At 41.8% G+C, this 19060-nt stretch overlaps 2 protein-coding genes across 3 annotated transcripts in view; one reads left to right on the plus strand and one right to left on the minus strand.

Moving 5' to 3' along the window:
* LIMS2 (LIM zinc finger domain containing 2) overlaps positions 1-4036 on the plus strand; it is a 43400-nt gene extending 39364 nt beyond the window's left edge. Inside the window, exons 10-11 of one of the 2 annotated variants that reach the window (XM_075099400.1) lie at positions 57-208; positions 2416-4036. In XM_075099400.1, the coding sequence (XP_074955501.1) occupies positions 57-204 (148 nt within the window). In that variant the 3' untranslated portion in view covers positions 205-208; positions 2416-4036. Of the gene's footprint in view, positions 1-56 lie in introns of both variants that reach the window. The other variant, XM_075099399.1, reaches the window with a different exon arrangement.
* MYO7B (myosin VIIB) overlaps positions 3186-19060 on the minus strand; it is a 59891-nt gene continuing 44016 nt past the window's right edge. Inside the window, exons 37-49 of the mRNA XM_075099402.1 lie at positions 18741-18868; positions 18033-18190; positions 17404-17557; positions 15273-15428; positions 12449-12554; positions 12201-12314; positions 11211-11298; positions 9993-10099; positions 9342-9527; positions 8375-8491; positions 7589-7672; positions 6767-6886; positions 3186-6119 (exon numbers count right to left, since the gene is read on the minus strand). Of these exons, the coding sequence (XP_074955503.1) occupies positions 6036-6119; positions 6767-6886; positions 7589-7672; positions 8375-8491; positions 9342-9527; positions 9993-10099; positions 11211-11298; positions 12201-12314; positions 12449-12554; positions 15273-15428; positions 17404-17557; positions 18033-18190; positions 18741-18868 (1602 nt within the window). The 3' untranslated portion in view covers positions 3186-6035. The remainder of the gene's footprint in view (positions 6120-6766; positions 6887-7588; positions 7673-8374; positions 8492-9341; positions 9528-9992; positions 10100-11210; positions 11299-12200; positions 12315-12448; positions 12555-15272; positions 15429-17403; positions 17558-18032; positions 18191-18740; positions 18869-19060) is intronic.

Here is a 19060-nt window from a genome sequence, read left to right on the forward strand (position 1 = left end):
TGAAGCATGTAGTTTGCAAATACCATTTTAATAGCTGGCTGTTCTTTGTGTTAAAGGAATAAGTTTGTGGAGTTTGACATGAAGCCTGTATGCAAGAAGTGCTATGAGAAATTCCCTCTGGAGCTGAAAAAACGTCTGAAGAAGTTGTCAGAGCTGGCATCCAAGAAAGCACATCCCAAAGCTCTGGATTTAAATTCTGCTTGAACAGGTCTGTCAGTCTACTGGCTGCACTCATACAGTCAAGCTGCTGCACACAGCAGCTGTTGATTACAGAGCCAGTTACTAAGAACAAGTGAAACCAAAGATAAGTTGTACCTTCCCCTGCTTCTGGTAATGTAGCTTGCATCTTTACTGTCCCTTTTCTCAAGCAGTTGTCTAATAACACTGGCAGAAAGAGGAATTCTGCTTAAGCAATTTACAGGCTGGTTATTAATTGCTAATAACAACTTCCTCTGCCCTTGTTGAATTGTACACAGTCTTTCCCCAACTGAACTGAAGTTCTCTCTCAATTCCTTTGCAGTCTAAGGGATTTGGAAACGGTGTTTGAGTGGAGAGGTGGAAGAAATATGTGATTTGCTCTTTTTCAGTTAAACATTTCTCCTCTTATCCTGGGTGAAGACACTTTTAATTTTTGTTATATATAGGCAAATATTCTGAAAGATGTACTCTTTGCTACATGCAAAATGTCCTTGTCTTTTTCCAGATTCATACTGAGCATATATGGATGCTGTACAGTTGTCCTGGTTTGCAGGTTTACTGGGAAAGCCCAGGAACCAATAGTTACAGCATCTGCACTGCCTGCTTGTCTGGCTTAGATCCAATGTTAAGACAGCTGAAGAAGTTTGCTTTGCTGCTTCCCAGTTCAGTACTAAGATTTCAGTTGTCGAGGCCATGTCAGTCTCTTCAGAATAGTTGGGTTCTCCTTAAGGAAGAGGTGACTATGGGTTAACGAAAGACTTTGTTAGAAACCGACCCTATAATTTTCTCAGTTTGTTCTCTACTACTACATCAGTACTAGAGCTTCTAGTGGTCAACAGAAAGCATGTCCGATCCACTGGCGTAGCTGACATTTCTTGAGACAATGTGGCTGAAGCCTTGGTTATTCTTTTGTATAATTCAATCAAATTGATAATATGGTACCAATATAAGCACTTTAGTTTCCCTATCCTTCTCACTTTATTTGAAAGATGAGTAAACACTTCTTGGTCACGCTCCAGAAAGTCCAATTACATAATATTTAGTTTGTAGAAAATGTGGTCTTATGTAGAAAAAAAACCAGGAAGTATTTTTCTTAAAATTTTCACCCAAATAAGTTTCCCATCACGTTTCTTCTTAAGACCTGAGTTTACTTAAAGAGAGGACCTCGGACATTAATCTGTATATCTTAAGCATGTAGTTCTGCTCTGTAGCTTTGCCTACCATTGGTGAAGTTTCACTGGTCCTGATGTCTCTGCTAGTACAGCCCAAGGTGCTGAGAAATTTACTGGGTTTCAACATTCTTGTTATATCTTCAGGGGTGAGCCATCAGCATTGCTGTTCCTGAGTCCACCTGTGTGTGTTATAATCATGGTGAGCTTCTGACACCTCTGGAGGTGTCCCTCATAGTTTCTTGTGCTGAACTGAGCTGAGCAACCTGAAAATCCATTTCCCTAAATAGTTGAAGACTGCCTGCCCTTTTGTGAGGTGGACAGGATGAAACACGCTGGAGGATGGCTGTCCCTTGCATGATCTAAATCTTCCAGAAAGTGGCTAGTTCAGTAGGTCAAGTGAACACAGCAGTTGGGCCTAGGCACCACCCTGCAGCCCCAGGTGAATTAGCTAGCAAGAAGTTAAAGCTTCCTCACTTCTTGTATGTGTGAGCTGCAACTGGATTGGGGAAATAATCTACCTTAAAATTGTCCTCACTGCCATCTAAACAAGCTAAAGCATTGATAGCTTTTATCATGCTTGCTGTAGCTACTACCCATGAGACTGCACCAGTGATATCACAGCAGTGGTGGAAAATCCTGGTTAACTGTGTGCAGATAAGAATCCCACAGGCAAGACCATCTCTTACTTACTGGCTTTGCTAATTCAATTCCCTTCAGCTGCTTTGCTTTTTGTTGCTGTAAGTTACCATAAACTTTTAACTGGGGTACACTGCATCCGCTATAACACTGATGAGGGAAGGGATAGGCCTAATTTTAACAGTAGAACTCTTCCACCCTCTTCTGACCAATATGCACTGTAGGTTACAGTAATCGTAGCTGCTTTTGTCACTGCTTTAAAACACGTGGCTAGTCACTGTTGTCTCACCAGCCTTTAAATGGCCTTTTAGTTAAGGGCACAAAGAGCAGCATGTCTTTTGGTGTAGTAGTATGTGGCCACTGCAAAGACTGGTCTTGTAAGCCTGTTCTTTGGCATTTTTTTTCACAGCATAAATCAAGGACTACTGATCCATGTGCAGTTCAGTATGTTACGCAGATTCTTCTCAGCATAAAGCATTCAGGTCTGTTCCTATAATCTTAGCCACAGCTAATGCTAAATCTGAGCATCTGTGTATCTTCAGCCTTCTGAGAAGATGGTGGAGGAACACACAGCCACATAGCTACTGGTAAATATGGAAAGACTATGTAACTAGCAGGCAGTATTCTTTCAGTGGCCACTTTCAAGTTCAGCAATGGAAAATGCATGTATTTAGAGGTGAATGGAATTAACTTTTGTACTGCAAGTAGAAACTTAGTGTGTGCTCTTGTGTTGTCTCATGTTAGAAATTCAGTAGACCTAGTAAACTTCAGTGTTCAAAGGACAGTTGATACCATTCTTTTTGATAACCTGTTTAGTTCTCTAGGATTTGTCTTATGTCCTTATCTTCAGAGTATTTCCCAAAATTATGGAGGGAGGGAAAAAATCATTATAATCCCTTATCTCTATATTAGCAGCGGGTCATGTTCTTTTAGTATCTCTTAAATTATTAATTTTTTACAATTATTTTTCTTATACTCCTGCTGCCCATAGTCTGCGATGTGCAGAGTTACAGAAGTGAATATTACTGATGTACCTTCTGTGGGTAAGTGGAACAGTGGAATTGAAGAAGTAGGGGAAATAACTATAAATAGTTTAAATAAATGCATCTTCCTCTAGTCCTTTAAGTCCACTTTTTAAAAACTAAGCAGAATATAATGCAGACTTAATGACTTAGTGTGTTGATGGTGGACAGGTTGGGGGTTTTTTGGGTTGTTTGGTTTCGTTTGGGGTTTTTTTTGTGTTTGTTTTTTTTTTTTTAAATAAAGTCAAGATCTCACTCAGAATTAAGCTGCATGCATTTTTCCATTGCTGTAAATAGACAAGCTGGCCAAATTCATCCTAGGTATCACACCACTGGAGAATATAGATTTTTATCGAGGTTGAACTTGGCTCAGAAGTCTACACTTACCAAAAGCTGTTGTCTCATTATATATATTTATAGTTTACATTCATATTTATACATACTGAATTAAAATCACTAATATCCACTGAGTACACTTGAAAATGGTTTTGCTTTTAGAAACCACAGTATATGAAGCTTTTTTTATACTCAAAGGGTATGCTAATCACTTGTAATCTTTCTTTGTGGCAACCTAATCTGCCCTCAGAGGTTTGGATCCTGATCTTTATTTTACAGCAATCTGTGCAATGTAGGCAAATATTGTTCAATCTTCTGTACAGGGAGTTTCTAGATGTTGCATGTTTTGTATTAGATTATGTGACTGACACCTTTTTAATAAGTGGTTGAATGGTGAAGGTATAGATTGCAGGCAAATGTAATAAGTGCAGCTGTACTAGTCTGTAAAGCACTATTAAGTGCTGAGGATGGTATAGACTGAGTAAAAGAACTAGCAGCTACTTGCCTTGGTTCAGGCCTTGATGAGCAGAGTGGATTCTGTAGCATGCGGAGCTCTCATTTTATCACACATTGCTTGTTCTTTCTAACCAAAACATGTGATTGTGGATTGAAATGTTACATTACTGTACCTTTTTATGTTCCTGTAATAAAGTTAACTAATACATTTTTAAATCTTCACAGAAAAAATAAATGTTAAAAAGTTGCATATTGTACAGGAAAAAAAAACATTTGCAATGCTGAGCCAGAGAGCATTACGCACTCTGAGGTACTCTGGGGTTTATCCAAATCTGATACACTGTCATGATGAATTCACATTTTGAATCCATGCTGCTTCTATGGTGATGTGTTGGTTGATGAGGATGTACAGAAAGGTGTATCATCCTTTTAGAGGCTGTGCTGTACAAATTGTGTTGTGTATGTGACAAGTAGATGGGATGCTGTGATCACTTACAGGCTTTAGTGGATGTTCGGTATGTTTAGGCTACATGGATCTAGAGCAAATATTCAATTTTCTTGTTAAAAAGACATTGTGGTTGATTTTCTGCAGTGTTTATTTAAAAACCAGGAGCAATATAGTTTGGCTGTAAGATTTCTTTTTGTACAGGTGAAGTATTGAATGATTTTCACTTATAGCCAGTTAGATCAGACATAGGATGACAAAACAACTCAAGGGCATTAGTCTCAAACATTTCCATTGCCAGCAATGGACATTACAGCAGGAATATCTAATTGCATGCAAAAGGATCAACTATTCTGACAAGTGTGGCACTCAGATGCACAAAGAGAGCGGGGCTCTTCCCTGCCACCCATGTACAAAACTCCCATTAGCGTTCAACTTTCACAAACACACATCTGAGGGAACAAAAGAACCATTGTGCATAGATTGGCAAATTTGAGAGATCTAGCAGAGCTGCTTTTCCAGCACTGCCAGATCATGTCTCAAGGAACTTGGTGTAAATGCTTTAAGACATGTCCATGTTTCACTGTGAGCAAGGGAGGGCATGTCATTGAGGAAGGAGTACTTGTTCTCTGATGGGGTGAGCATCTAGGTTTACTACTACCACAGTGCATATATGCCTCACACACTCTGAGCACACTCTGGTTCCTATAGGACCAAAGTTGTGTGCTTACAAAGGTCTAAGAGATGAACAAGCGCTGAATCAAATTTTACCACTCGAAGTGCCTGCTAAATAGGAAATAGAAAAGAGTGGGAGAAATTGAAGCTATTATTCTTGTCTCATGAATGAATGTCTGCATAATTCCAAGCTGAGAACATTTTTATAGAGCAGAAAAGTCTCTTTTCAACAGATGTCTGTTAGACTCAGTTCTTCGATTCTGATTTGCACTGAATAGCACATCTATAACTTGAAATAGGAGCAGCTGAGTAAAAGTTATGGACCCAAATCCAGACTCATTTCAGAGTTTGTCTATGCTTACTAGAAACCACATAGCAGAAAGCAGCTGTTAGTTTCCAAGTGCATTATGAAGTGTGGAAGAAAGAAATCTATTTAATTTAACCAAGGCAATGGTAAACCAGTGGACAGCCTGCTAATTTAGCAGCACACAGGAATGACAGTTATATTCCAACAGTAAATGGCTGTCGTAGTCTAATTTGGAGCATGTAACCTAGTAACAGAAGGATGAAAGCTAGTATCTTGCCTTTCAAGGTGTCCACTTATACTACTACTAAAGGGCATTTCTCTAGTCTTAGAATTCCCAATAGGAGGAAAAAAATAACATTACCTTTGTTTGCAAAGACTCAAGGAGGTTATGCATTTGGTAAGAGCATATACAACAAGGGGACATTTTATTTCAAAAAGGAGAACAACTGTTAATGTGTGTCTTCAAGAATGGAGGAGATCTACAGGATTGGAAGAGGCTCTCATGTTAGGGTTCCTCTGCCCCCATATTACATTAAAATCCAGCTAAACTTTTAAATCCAAAATCTGAATTGAATTCTTATGCTACCTCTAAGACAGACAAGTGTTACAGATATTTGAAAGCACTTGCTCACTTGAGCTTCTCTTGCGGTAATATCTCAGCAACACAGTTCATTCAGTGTATGATCAGAAGATTGATCAAGATTAATATTTTTAAATGGTATTTCTTCTGGGAGATGAAATTACAGGTAGTTTGGCACAGATGTAGGTCATGGGATCTATTTCTGCTCTCAGGCTGGGAGGTTCTTTTGCTTGTTCACAGCATTCATTAGCAGGTGTACGTAGGATGTTAACAGGTCATCCATTTTGTAACCCTGTCAGAAAATAAAAATGTCTTGTGTGTCAAAGAGCTCCAGAAGCAAAAAAACCTATAATTTCCTCCCTGTTTTATCTTCTTCTTAGGTTCTTCCCTGCATGGACATCTCCTCTTCCAACAGCTATCACTGTTTTGATAATTATTCATCTATTCCTCCCTCTGCTCTTCCATTCTGTGGGAAAAGTTAGTCCTTAAATGTTTTATGTTATCTTTACAAATTTACCTTTAAATATCAATACAATGATGCTTGTCTGAGTCTGTGGACAATCTGAAATTAATTCTTAAAAACATTGTACCACTCATTGAAAAGTGTAAAAATCTTAAAAGGATGGCGTTACTGCATAGATGGATGCATGACAAAACAAAAAGGCTCTTATGTAGTTCTGTGGGTAAGTGCAGTCTTAATGTCTCAGAGATATAATTTGGATGTATAGGAAGAATTAGGGAAATTATGTCTTTGCATCTGATGGCATTGTACAGCACTGAACCAGTTCTAAACTGCAATTTCATTGACATAGCAGTGAATGCTTTTTGTATCTGTACTAGTTTTAATGTCTGTTTTGGCACCATTGTTTTGTAGCAATTCTAGATGTAAAGAAAAAAATTAGGAGTTTCTTGTGTGTAAGTTGACAAAATTCTTCTTACCAGAGATGTCTCACATAAGATCCGGCTTCCTCGTACCAGGTTCCCTATTGTCATGTGAAAGTATGTGCTCCCACTGCTCCAGTTGGAGATTTTATTGAAGGGGTAGACTGTTAAAATATCCTGTAAGGGGAAACAAATTGAACTATAGCACATTTCTCAAATGAAAAGGAGCTGTTATGTAAGAAAATCTGTAGACCTAGAGCATTCTCTTCCTTTCCCACCTCATTTATAAACACAGCGGATCAAGGAAGGTCTTGTATCCAGACTAGTGGTATATTGTATCTTCACCAAGCAGGTGAGCCTTAATCACTCTAATGAGACTTTCTTTCTTTGCCTTAGCACATTGCCATTATATTTACAATAATCTAAAACTTGCTAGATATTTGTTTTCTTACTAAAAGCAAATAGTCATACTCATAAATGCTTTTGCCTGGGAACTGGGTAAGACCAGACTGTTTGGGTTAGAGAGCTGGTAAGCACTGTCATTCTCCCTGATCTTCTAGACAGATTGGGTTTCCTGCAAAGCACTTTTGTGAAGCAGGTTCCCTAGTGCACTGTCCATCCATCTGCCTGATCTTATCACTTTGCCCAGGTCCATCATTATTACCACTTCTTTTTTAAAGAGATGCTCTACACTATTTCCTTTCCAGTGTAGAAACTGCAAAGTGATTTAAGGCAATAACATTTTCTTTGGTTTCACACAGAAAATGAATACAGGGACTCTATCCTCTCCTACCATTCAGGGAGAAGGTCCTGTTACTGCCTCTAAGTTAGCATGGTCAATTAAATCCCTTAGACAGACTCTTGAGAAGCAACTGTTACCTTTGTCTTCTGATGTATCAGTGATACTCCTTGCTTGTTGATTGCAATCAGCACAATCTCCGGGAAATTTGGCTCTGAGGTTTGCTATAAATGAGTAACAGAGCAAGATAAGCAGAAAATGAAGAAATTATCTGTATCAGGTGCATACTGACCTTTAACAGTGTCCAATGCTGCTTATTCTCTTTACCAGATAAACACTGAAACATCAAGCTCTTCAATATTATGTAACTATTGCTAAGGATGACTTTTTCTGCCATGTATTGATGACTTGAGCAGCTGCTACATAAAATCAGAATCAGGTCCAAACCTGGCTACCTAATAATAGGCTGGTTGCGAACCAGTTAAGAGCCATGGGATGAGAATTTCAAGGTAGCAGGTGGGAAATGATTCCTGGAGGTATTCACTGCAGAATGAGAGGATTGGTACAGTTGTGTTCTGAGGGAAGGGTCCCCAGAGATACAAGATTTGGCAGCATTTTGTAGTAGAGAAAAATGACAGGACAGTTAAGTATCTAACTAGAAGACCCCCATCTACTGCATAGCTGTAACATTAAGTATTACAACTGGAACAACAACACAGCCAGTAAATAACTGACGTAGTAATTCAGAAGGAATAAAAAAACCTCATCTCCCCACTTCCAAGGAACTCAGTTTTCCTCAGTAGATGATGGGAGGCTAGCTTTGTAATGGATTCTCAATTACGCAGATAGGGAATTATAGTCAGACAGTCCCTATCCCGCAGTGCCAGTCTACTACCAAAACCATTCATCCAGGCCTTTAAACCTACCTTCACCTCAAAGAAGGCTGATCCAAATGTTGGCCACCGGTATATGATTTTCAAGAAGGCAATCTTGGCCTCATCCACAGTTTTTCCTTCATGTTTGCTATATGCTGCAGTAATGCTCTGTTTAGGAAAAAGGATACAAAGCCTATTCAGTTGGAGGCAGGTGGCTTTCCAATGTCCTGCATTAGCACTGAAGACAGCATCAGACAATCACCAAGATCAGTCTTGTGCCCACAGCAAAAGAAGACCATGAAAATGAAAATAGCCTACCATGCCATGGGGCAAGAAGGAGCCAGAATCTCCCCAGTGTTCCTTACTAATGAGTTGGCTGAAGGAAGTCCAGGAGCCCAAGGGAATGGATTTCAGGGCAGAGGGCAATATGGGATGAAACAAAATTCAGAAAGCCAGTATTCCACACCCACAGGCATGTATCACATTTTCTGCTAGAATATGTACAGTGAATTTTCCCTCTGTATTTGAAATATTGCCCTGAGTCTTCCTCAGTGAACTAAATGGTAAGTACCTGCTGAAACGTGCTTGCCTTTTGGTGGAGAAAAGAGCCTTTTGCTGAGTAGCACGCACATGGTGCAGGGTTACTCTTTTACTGGCCAAACTATGAAAAATTTAGGATGCATCTTAATTTTCTGTTTCTCTACAAGATCCTCAAATCCCCAGTCCCATCACTGACTTTCCTGTCTCTAACTCTTCTGGGCACTGAAAGCAGATTAAGACCTCCAAGAAATATGCACATCTCAAATCAATCATCCAGGTCTGCAGATACCTTTTAGAGGTTTGGTAGAGAGGATGCAAAATCCAGATTGTAAGAGGCAAAACAACATTCAGGCAAAACAGCATTCTTCCATGGTGCTTTCAAAGACTGTCAGATCAAAAAAGTAGTGTGTCTCAATGTCTGTCTTCTTTCATAAAGCTCCATGGAAGTAGCGTGATTAATAAAAGCTGATGTTCTTACCTTCTTCCACTCCTCTGGTGAGATTGCTCGGAGCAGATTGTCTGGCACCAGCTCCTTCAAGATTTTGGGGATGGTTGCCAGTTGTGTGCGGTCATTGTTGCAGCGCACTTTATAAATCAGCCCTGCCAGCAGGACAGCTTCATCCTTGGAACACTTGTGGTAGCCTCTGAGGTACTTCGGCAACTCCTGGAAGAGACCAGCTCTGAATCCACACAGAATGGGCTGAAGCAAACACTGACACACACTAAATCTGTGAGGTCAGCATGTGAGTGTTGCCGAACACAGCTCAAGGGCATCTCAAGAACTTTTGACTCCTTCTGGAGGTTCTCTGGATGATCTTTAAAGGTCCTTTCCAACCCAAACCATTCTATGATTCTCCATACAATTATGGGGTAAGACAAGCATCTCCAGGGAACAATTAGATTAGGGAGCTGTGCTCCTAACATAAGCAGTATAGCTAAGGTGTGAACACTGTGAGAAATAAGTCTGCTCCTGAGGCTGAGCTATGCCCTCCAGAGGCATTCGTCTGGAGGATCTATAATGCAGGCCCTGGAGAGGGAGACAGTAATACTCCAGCAGGCTTACTTTCTCAGGAGTATTTCTTGGATCGCATTGCCTGCCATTATATTCATGCTTTAGGGAGCTGGTTACCTGGTGATAATGAAAAATGCAATCAGCTTTCAGGTCCTTCCCGGGAGTTACATTCATCCACAGCTTTCTCATGAAATACACCTCATAAGCCACAGATATAGTAGCTCCTAAGGAAACATCATCTTGTTAGTATTCTCTGTATCACTGTAGAGTTCTGCAGGTTTTAAATGGCTTGTGAGTTTCTTCAGAAATGTAATTCTGGTTTTAATAATAACAGACAAATTTTCTAACAAAAAAGTATAAAAGGCCATTTTAGATGACCAAGAACGTGATTAGTTGTCAGTTCCTACAATGATCTAAGGTGCAGGCTCTTCAGAGATGGAGCAAGACATTAAGGATGCCAGCAATAGGAGTGTTTGTTATTTCTTGATGCTCATGACAGCTGCCTGCTGATGTGCAGAACACCTGAATTCTGTTATACTTATGCAGGTATATTCCCTGATGGCTGTGTTTACAGAAATGAATTGTGATTTAGGGCACCCACATGTTTATGCTGTGATTTTTCAGAGCTCCTAGCAGCTGCATCAGCTGTGGGGAGAAGAGGGAAGTTAGAAGGCCTTAGATACATAGATCGTGCTTCAGGAAGCTGAACCTCAGCTGTCCTGAAATAAGCAGAGGTCAGGATAAATGAGTATGAAATTTGAGTGGAGTTTGAGTTTGATGTAGATTGCAAAATGTATGTTATACATGGAGATGAAATGCTAAGCATTGCTGTCATTAGTGTTATGTTGTTTTATTCTAACAAGCGTTCCCCTGGTAATACAACTTGTGCTTGGTATCACCAGGTAATAATCTAAACAATAATTTTCTAACAACCCAAGAAACAGGAGTGACACTGTGTAAAGAATCTATTTACATGTGTTGGCTGATACCCAGTCTGGCAATGCATGAGCCTTGGACTGTAAAGAGGATTAACCCATCTAACTTGTGTGCATCCAGCTGTGTGTTTTGGATGCAACAAGGGGAAAAAAAATCTTTGGTACCAATTTAAAATTTATGGGGAAATCCTCCCCCAAAGATGTTCTGGTGTTTGATAGCTAGTACTTGGCTGCATTGGGTCAATGGATCTTATTGCTGGTGCAGGCAGTAGCTGTGTATGTACAAACAATGATATAATAAGGCTCTGCCACACACTTCCCAAGATGGAATAAATTTGCGGTTTCCCCAGTTCAGCACAGCATCTCATGCAGCTTCTTGTTATGCTGGCATTCTCCTTACCATCTTTCCCTGGTTTGTTCCTCCTGTTCCAGTCTGTCACCTGCCTTAGTGAGTCAAAGAAGTAGTCTGCTGCATTCTGACTGATCACCTGGAAGAGGCCAAGCAACGAAGCAGGGAAAGGAGGGATTAGTAGATCATACAAAATACTGCCTGTGCCAACATACCCAAGTATCAGGCTGAATTTTCTTTCCCTGTCTACAGTGAGAGAACACAATTATAGCAGGAAAGACAGAGGCAAGGGGAAAGGAGAGAAATAGGAGGAGGAGGGCTCAAATGATTTACATTTCATATGGGGATTTTTATTGCATCTTCGGTTGCTTTTTTCTTTCCAACCTGCTTATTGAAGTCAAGTTGAAGATGCCTACCTTATTCTAAGCCACCTCCTCTTTGTAAAATACTGGCATATACCAGGTTCCTCTTTTCAGGAATGCAGCACATCAGAAACTCCCTGTGCTTGGACTCAGTGCTGCTTTTTCCTTGATCACAGTACCAGAGAGAAGGGACCTCTCAGCAAAGTAACCATCCCAAGCTTCAGCTCAGGCAAGACAAGCTTCTAAGAAATTAGAGAGCAATCAACTGGTGCTGGTCAGCCACTGCTCTCCCTAATACTATAATATTGGGTACTGTAGACATGCAGCACATCTCCTAGGCAAAACCTGAGTGAAAAAGGGCTGAATACAGCAGTATCCAACATGCAATTTACAATCATCCCAACAGCTGCAAGAAAGCCCATGTCTTCTCTGTTTTTAGTACCACCTGTGTACCAGTAGACTGATAGAAACAGTGCACGTCCATCCAGCCCCTTCAAGAGACTCAAAATAATTGTCAGGTGCTAAAAGTTTGAGTCTAGGTTGTATCCCCTCAGTAAGACAGAAGCAGTAACGGCCTGCCCTGTTGCTTGGCTTCATGTCTGGTTGTTTAGGTGGTCTGGTAAATAAGTAAGAGAGGAGGGAGGAGTCTGGTTACCCTGCTGTAGTCAAGAAGAGTTACCTTGTCTGCAATCTTCACAAAGAGGCTGAAACCTTCCCAGGAGCTCAGCTGCAATTTGGAAGCAATGTTCTGACACAGAGTCCGGATTTTGGTGTTTGTTCCCACTTCAAATGTCTGTGAGATAACAAGACTATTGTTACACAAGGAGAGGAAGAAATGAGAACACTGAATGTCTTGAAATGTGTTCCTGCAAGAATACGTCATGACCGGGAAAACAGTCAAGGCTGGGAAAACCAGTAAGTTCTCACCTGTTCTGTTTCATTGGGGAAGTAAATCTTGTGTGAGATCTTAGTGTTGTTCTGTAAGATGGCCTCAACCTCCACAGGATGAGGTGCCCACTTCCTGGAGCCACTCCTGGAAAATGCCACCACCATCATAAGAGAGATCGGTACTGTATGTTTAATAGTTGAAGATTTGAATAACAGTGTTCCATCTGAAAACAGACTCCATCCAAAATGCTAGTACTGTGACATGGGGCGAGCTCTAATGGACCTTCACCCCAATGCCAATTTACAACATTATCATGTATTAACAGCAAGAAACTGAGGGGCTTATTAGCATGATTATTAAAAGTCTGTTCTGCTCTGCAAGGAGGTTGCCTTCCCAGCCAGTACCATCACCCCTTCTATGTAATCAGCGACATTTTTCCTTACTGTTACAGTGACCACAAGGAGAAACACATTTTATTTAATTCTTGCATCAGCAAAAAGATACACATTCAGATACAAAATGAGTTACAGCTCAGGAGGCAAGTACCAGAAAAGTTTGGAGTGCTGCTAGAAGCATTTTATATATTTTTTAATATATATATAAGAGTGTGTGTGTGTGTGTGTGTGTGTATATACGAGCTGGCATGTAATCACTGAGTCAAGAGGCGCTTAAGCTGTACAATCCCAGTTCTTTGAAATTATACCTCAGAGCAGAGCTGCCTTGTAAAGCAAAGGAACTGTCCCTGAAGTCTGAGTCATGCAAAAATCTTGATACAGTTAAAGTGAGGACAAATCTAGCACATTACCTCTGGGGCTGGTATTTTTCTGCCGTCAGTGGCACAGAGCAGGCTGTTTGGAGATTTTGTACACCATAGCTTATGGGCCAAACTTTCAGGAAGAGAGCTTAGTCTGGCATCCAGCTTTAGTTATGTGGATTTGAAAACTAATTTTTTTTCCTTTAAATAAAGTAGCAGTTCCATTTGGAGAAGGAAAACCTGACTGTAAACCATACTGAACATCATGTGCTCTGGTACTGTACAGGCACTGCAAGGAGTGTGGCCCTGCCCTACTCAGTCATCTGTTCCTGGACTTGCAGCAGAGGCAGGCCATAGGAGACCACAGAAGTGCAGCAGCTTGGCTGGAGGCACAGAACCATCTCTCCCTGCAGCCTTAGCTAGGGATTCATTGCCAAGGCAAGATCTGCTTAACACCCATCAGGGTGCTCGCTGGTTCCCTGGCCAGGAGTCTGGGGATGAAGCTGTAAAGCTGTTTATGGAGGACAGGGTGTACCCAAGGGCTCTGTTGGCTTCCACTCCACATATTGTAGATCACTCCTCTGAGCTGCCTGCTCTCCCCTTTCCAAAGAGAGTGGGTTACTTACAGGGAGAAGTTGGACTAGATGATTGTTATAGATTCCTTCCGACTGAAATATTCTATTCTTTCTATTCTGTTCTATTAAGAGCAGGTGCGGGTTTAATCTTAGGAAAAGAAATGCTCTTAGAAAACAAAATTCATCTTTGTTCCTCTTCCCATCCCCCAGGCTCCAGATCTGTGGCAGCTTAGCAGATAGAATTCTCCCAAACAGCCCATTCTGCTTTCCCCTCCCTGTTTCCCCACACTAAAGAAGCTCTGTACAGCTCAACAGGGTATAGAGCATGAATAGTACATGGTATAGGGAGGCAGGAAATTTTCAGTCTTCTCCACAGAAAAAACCAATGAATAGCATTCCTTGCCCTATATTTTTCAGGCACTTCAAAGGCAAGTTCAATGTGCACTGACATTTCCCCAGCAGTGTCAAAACCCATCTGCTGCAAGGGGGACACTGTGTTAGCGTTCTCCTTGAGCCTGGCTGACAGGGCCCAGCCTAAGAGAAGGGGGAGGATGGAGGAACTGGAGGGAGAAATCATTGGGCAGCTTCTTTACTGAAGAGGTCTGTGGCAGGCAGGTGGTAACTCACAGCAGCATCAAAAGGGAGAAGGCTGGAGTTAACCTCGATGCCAAAGCACTGTGTTCTCAGAGTCTGGCAGAATCTAGGGAAACCTTCCTCCCTACAGTTCACTTGATCCTTCCTGAAAACCAGGTAGCCCTTTCACTATCTCTGGCCATGTTAAGTTCATTAAGTCATTCAGAAGCTTGGGAAGCACTGTGGGCTCGAGGCCCTATTTCTTCAACGCTCACCAGGATGGGGTAATGCCTATAAGGACTGAGAAGTACCCTGGTGTGAGCGGTCTTGTAAGTCTCAGGGCTTTGCTCATCTGGATTTCTTCAAAGAATAGGAAATGACTGGGTTGATCCTGTCTTCCTAGCACAGATCTGCTTTGCTTCACCATCAGAAAACCAACAGAGACATATTAGCACTCTGCAGATGTCAGTGACTTCAGTGGTGGCACCACACTATGAGTGAAACCTAGTATTTTTAGCTGCACATGTGCAGCTCTGTGCTACTGAGATTCAACAAACTCAAGACTAATCCTCAGGCCCATGTGAGGGTGATAAGGATATGCTGCCTCACCAAAGGAAAGCAAGGACAGGATCTCATCAATGACAATGCAGGATTTCATTTCAAGCTGCATGCCCTTTAGGATGTTTGAAATACCCAGCTCTGGGAGTCAAGTGATTATGTGTGATGCTGAACTTTTTAAAATGTTACTAACTCTGTGAAAGAAAAAAGTGAAACTGTGACACAGACCTCTCTTACTGGTTCCAAGTCCATAAGATAATTAAAAATAATGACCACTCCAAAAAAAAAAGATGTAAAGAAAGAAAGGAAACAGAGAGTCTCAATATTTTATCCCATGTGCTTTTTGGCACCTGATTCATGATTTTTTAAAACTGTGAGCTGGCTATATGCCAGACTGTTTACCTCATCACTGTCTGAATTCTCCGACTGCACTCCAGGGCCAGTGTCTCTTTCTGACGTGTCTCTATAAACTTCTGGGCATGTTTCAGCAGTGACTTGCTGGGTGGGAACAGGCCAGTGCAGAGCCAAAGGAGCTGCCAGCCCTTGGTCACACTGTACCTGTGAACACAAAGCAAACGGTTCTGCTATAGCCACATATAGTTCTTTGTTCGATCACACAGCAGCTACAGGCAAGAGAAACACACTCCCATGATGGTATGCTGTGCTATTCAGCAGAGAGCTGCAAATCAACAGAGCCTTCACACAGGATGTGGCAGCCATTTTCTATGCAATGACCACAGCCCATACAAGAAGACAATACTAAATCCTGGCTGATAAATATTCATGACACTTGCAAATCTCATGAATAAACATAAGCTCCACTTTAACAGTCATCTTGGCACCAGTGACCCTAGTGCCGTCCTCTTGGAAAGCCACTGACAATTTGCTGTTCAAGCTCACATGTATTTGGATTGTGCTTTATCAGCTGTTTGTATTCACCTGCCCTCTGTGCTAGCCAGCGTTGCTCAGAACACAAGCATTTTGCTGGTAATTAACCTTCCCTTACGCATGCTCTTGCGCTGAAAAATGAGCAGGTAGATGGCATTGTGTAATGAAGTAGTTACAATTCTTCAAAACTCCAGATCAAGTTTGTACAATTTTCAGGCAGAAAGCCAGATCCTCTGGTCTCTGGACCTGTGAAATCTGCCAGTTGAAGCTCTTCTGGCATCCCACCCTCACCAGTAAGAAAGGCTCTGCAGCAAGGAGGTGGTCAGTCATTCTACCTTCAAAGTAGGAGCAGAACACATTTCAGCTGTTTCCCAGGGGTTGTTCTGAAATGCTAAATGGTTTGAAGTGGTTTTGATTGGGAAAGCCAGCAGGTTTACCTTTGAATGGGCACCAGGCTGCTGAATAAAGACATGCTGGCTTCTTTATTTCCCTTTACTGTTCTAATTTTGCAGATGAAGACACACTATTTTAATCCCATTTATACTCTGTTGATCAGTGGTGTTTGTGTCTGTGTGGGAGTGTGACATGGTCCGCAGGGCAGTAGCCTGGGAAGGATGAAAGATTTGTTGCTCTGGCTGTTCTAATGAAAATATAAGGAAATAGCCACCTTTCAAGCATTGTTTTTTCCACATCAGCGATCCCCCTCAAAACAGTGAATGACTCACAGGACTAAATTGGTAGAGTACATCAGGCATGGCACTGGTATCATGGTTACAGACTATGTATTAAATAGCCTATAAGATTTACTGCAGGCAAGGAACTTTTACCATGTGTGTAACTATTAAATGGTAAAGTTCCACTAAGTTTAATATCTGTGGAACAGTAAGAAAGAAAATAAACAAACAGAAGCTCCTTCTCTAACTTTTGCAGTGACACAATGCAGCTAGAAACAGACGAGCCATTTCATTAATAATTAGTATTATTTTAAGCTTCTTTTTGCCATTTAGCTCTTTTGGAAATAGATCAAATTATAATTTGATGAGTGGGGAAGCAAACACCAGCTTGTTTCAGAGACTTACACATGGGCAGGGTCCTGTGTAACCAATCTGTTCTGCAAGCCAGCTATGTAACCTAATTAATATAACTACTCAAAAGGATTCACTGGTAGTATAAAGATCTAGTGTGAACTACGTGCTTACATGAGGGAAACATTGTCATTAGGAAACTTAAACAGAGGGCTGGCAGTGCCATCACTGAAAGCATGCAGGAACTCTGGTGCAGTGCCATATTTTCTCTACAGACTGCCTTGGGAGTAAAAGGGCCTCAGTATCACCTTGCTTGCCTCACACCATACTGCACCAAGACGAGCACTGAATGCTGGTGGGAGCAAAGCAGCAGCTCAAGGGAGACAGGTAATGGTCCTGCTCTGTGGCCTATCGCTGCCAGCCAGCAGTCCCGAGTGCTCTGCAAAGGTGAGCCCCACAGCACTGCCTAGAAAAAGGGGGAAGGGGAGGTCTTACTCCAACATTTGGCCATTCTTCCCCTCTGCCCCACCCCTATCACAGGTGTAGCAGGGATTCCTGCTCACCACCTGCACTTGAGCCCTGGCTCTGCAAAGGTAGGGTGTTTGTACCCAGGTGAGTACCTGTTTCTGTTGTCAGTCAGTTGCTTCATAATCTGACAGTAAATCTCATCCCGCAGGACCTCCTCCTGGATAGCTGCTACAAATATCTGGTCAGTGACTTCCACAGAGGAATGTGCCTGTTTTGAGGGATAGTCTCCCATGAATTTCATGATGGGTGAATGTGCTGTTAAGGACAAAAGCAGGCCAATTTTGGATGGTAAATGGGAAGTCTCATCTGGATCCTAACATGTTAGTGATTCTGTTGATGTCTAAGTGGCAAATACTGGAAGGAGGGTCTGGAACATATTCCCTGCCTGTCCCTTACTCCCTTTCCCTGTACAGCAGTCACTGCTTGGCTGTGATTTGAACTGTATTAGCTGCTTCCTCTGGGCATGTGCAGTAAAACCACATTCTCAGTTAAGTGAGCTGTCAGGAGTTGTGGAGCATTGGGAGGGAATAGGAACTTTTCCTCTGTAGACAAGGGAAGCAATGCTAAGTTGTGCAGAGTTGATATCCCCTACCTTGATGTAAATGTATCCCCTGTAATGTGGATGCAGTATTATCTCAATGGAGGTGAGTTTTTGTGGAGGTAGCTAGCTCTTCCTTCCCCTGAGTGTTATCAGGTCCCAAAGGGAAGAGTGAAAGGATATCAATGAAGGTCTGACAAGCCAAGTCCCGAAGGTCAGGATCTGTGCATGCTGTCTTCAGCAAGGGCTGTTTCAAGGGCTCCTTAGAGTGTGCCCACAGTTGACTCTGCCTGCGGGATTTCTGGAGAACAGCTTTGCTGATGGATTCCTTTTCAGGAGTCCTGAATGAAGACAAGTGCAGGCAATACAAAACTGCTGATCAGTATCACTAGGAACATAAGAGGTCATAATCACAGAGACTTATCTCTAAGGCATGTTCTTTCCCAAGACAGCGATGTCATATCTTGTTTGATTATGCATGTCCATAAGAACAGGAAAATATATATTCTTGTAGATCCAGAAGGGAGAAGGCTTGCAAAAAGGAGTTTTAGAAGACTAATTTTTCCCTTACTTTCTGAGGCCTGAAATGTTGCATACCCTAGCTAACTGGTAAGTACTGAAGAAGGCGTGAGAAACAAGAACAGTCTGCTGGAAAGAAAAGAAAAAAGTCCATGTGGGGTTCTTCTACCCTTCCCTTTGCATTTCTGCAGGCAAAAGATACAAGCAGGCCATGTGCCAGAATCTCTGTGTGTCCAAAGACATGCTTAATTACAGGGAACAAAGAGAAGAAACCCAATCAGAAATGGGAAATGCTGTTACATCCTAGTCTTTAAGGATCACTAAAGCTCAGCTAGAACTTTCCTAGGGTGCACGTTATACAGAGAGCTTCACCTGAAGTGTTCGTAGGAGAACTCCTCCAGGGTGTAAGGCTTTACTTTGAGATCCTCTTCTTCAGGTTCATCCACGTAGGAGTTCTGTGAAGCTGTTCTCCTCTGGTCTGGAGACATGATCAGCAAACTCTGGAATGACACAGCCACATAGAGATGTCACATGGACACAGGTCTTTACACACATTGTCAGGTGTTACTCAGCGTATATGCGCAGATGGTGTGTGCTAAGCTTGAGTGTTCTGTGCTGCAGAAGACCACCTGTCCCCTAAGCAGCATCTTCAGAGCTCAGGAAAGACTTGGGAGTAGTCAACTCAAGGAATT

This window comes from Phalacrocorax aristotelis, chromosome 7, assembly GCF_949628215.1.
Source record: "Phalacrocorax aristotelis chromosome 7, bGulAri2.1, whole genome shotgun sequence".
Lineage (NCBI taxonomy): Eukaryota > Metazoa > Chordata > Aves > Suliformes > Phalacrocoracidae > Phalacrocorax > Phalacrocorax aristotelis.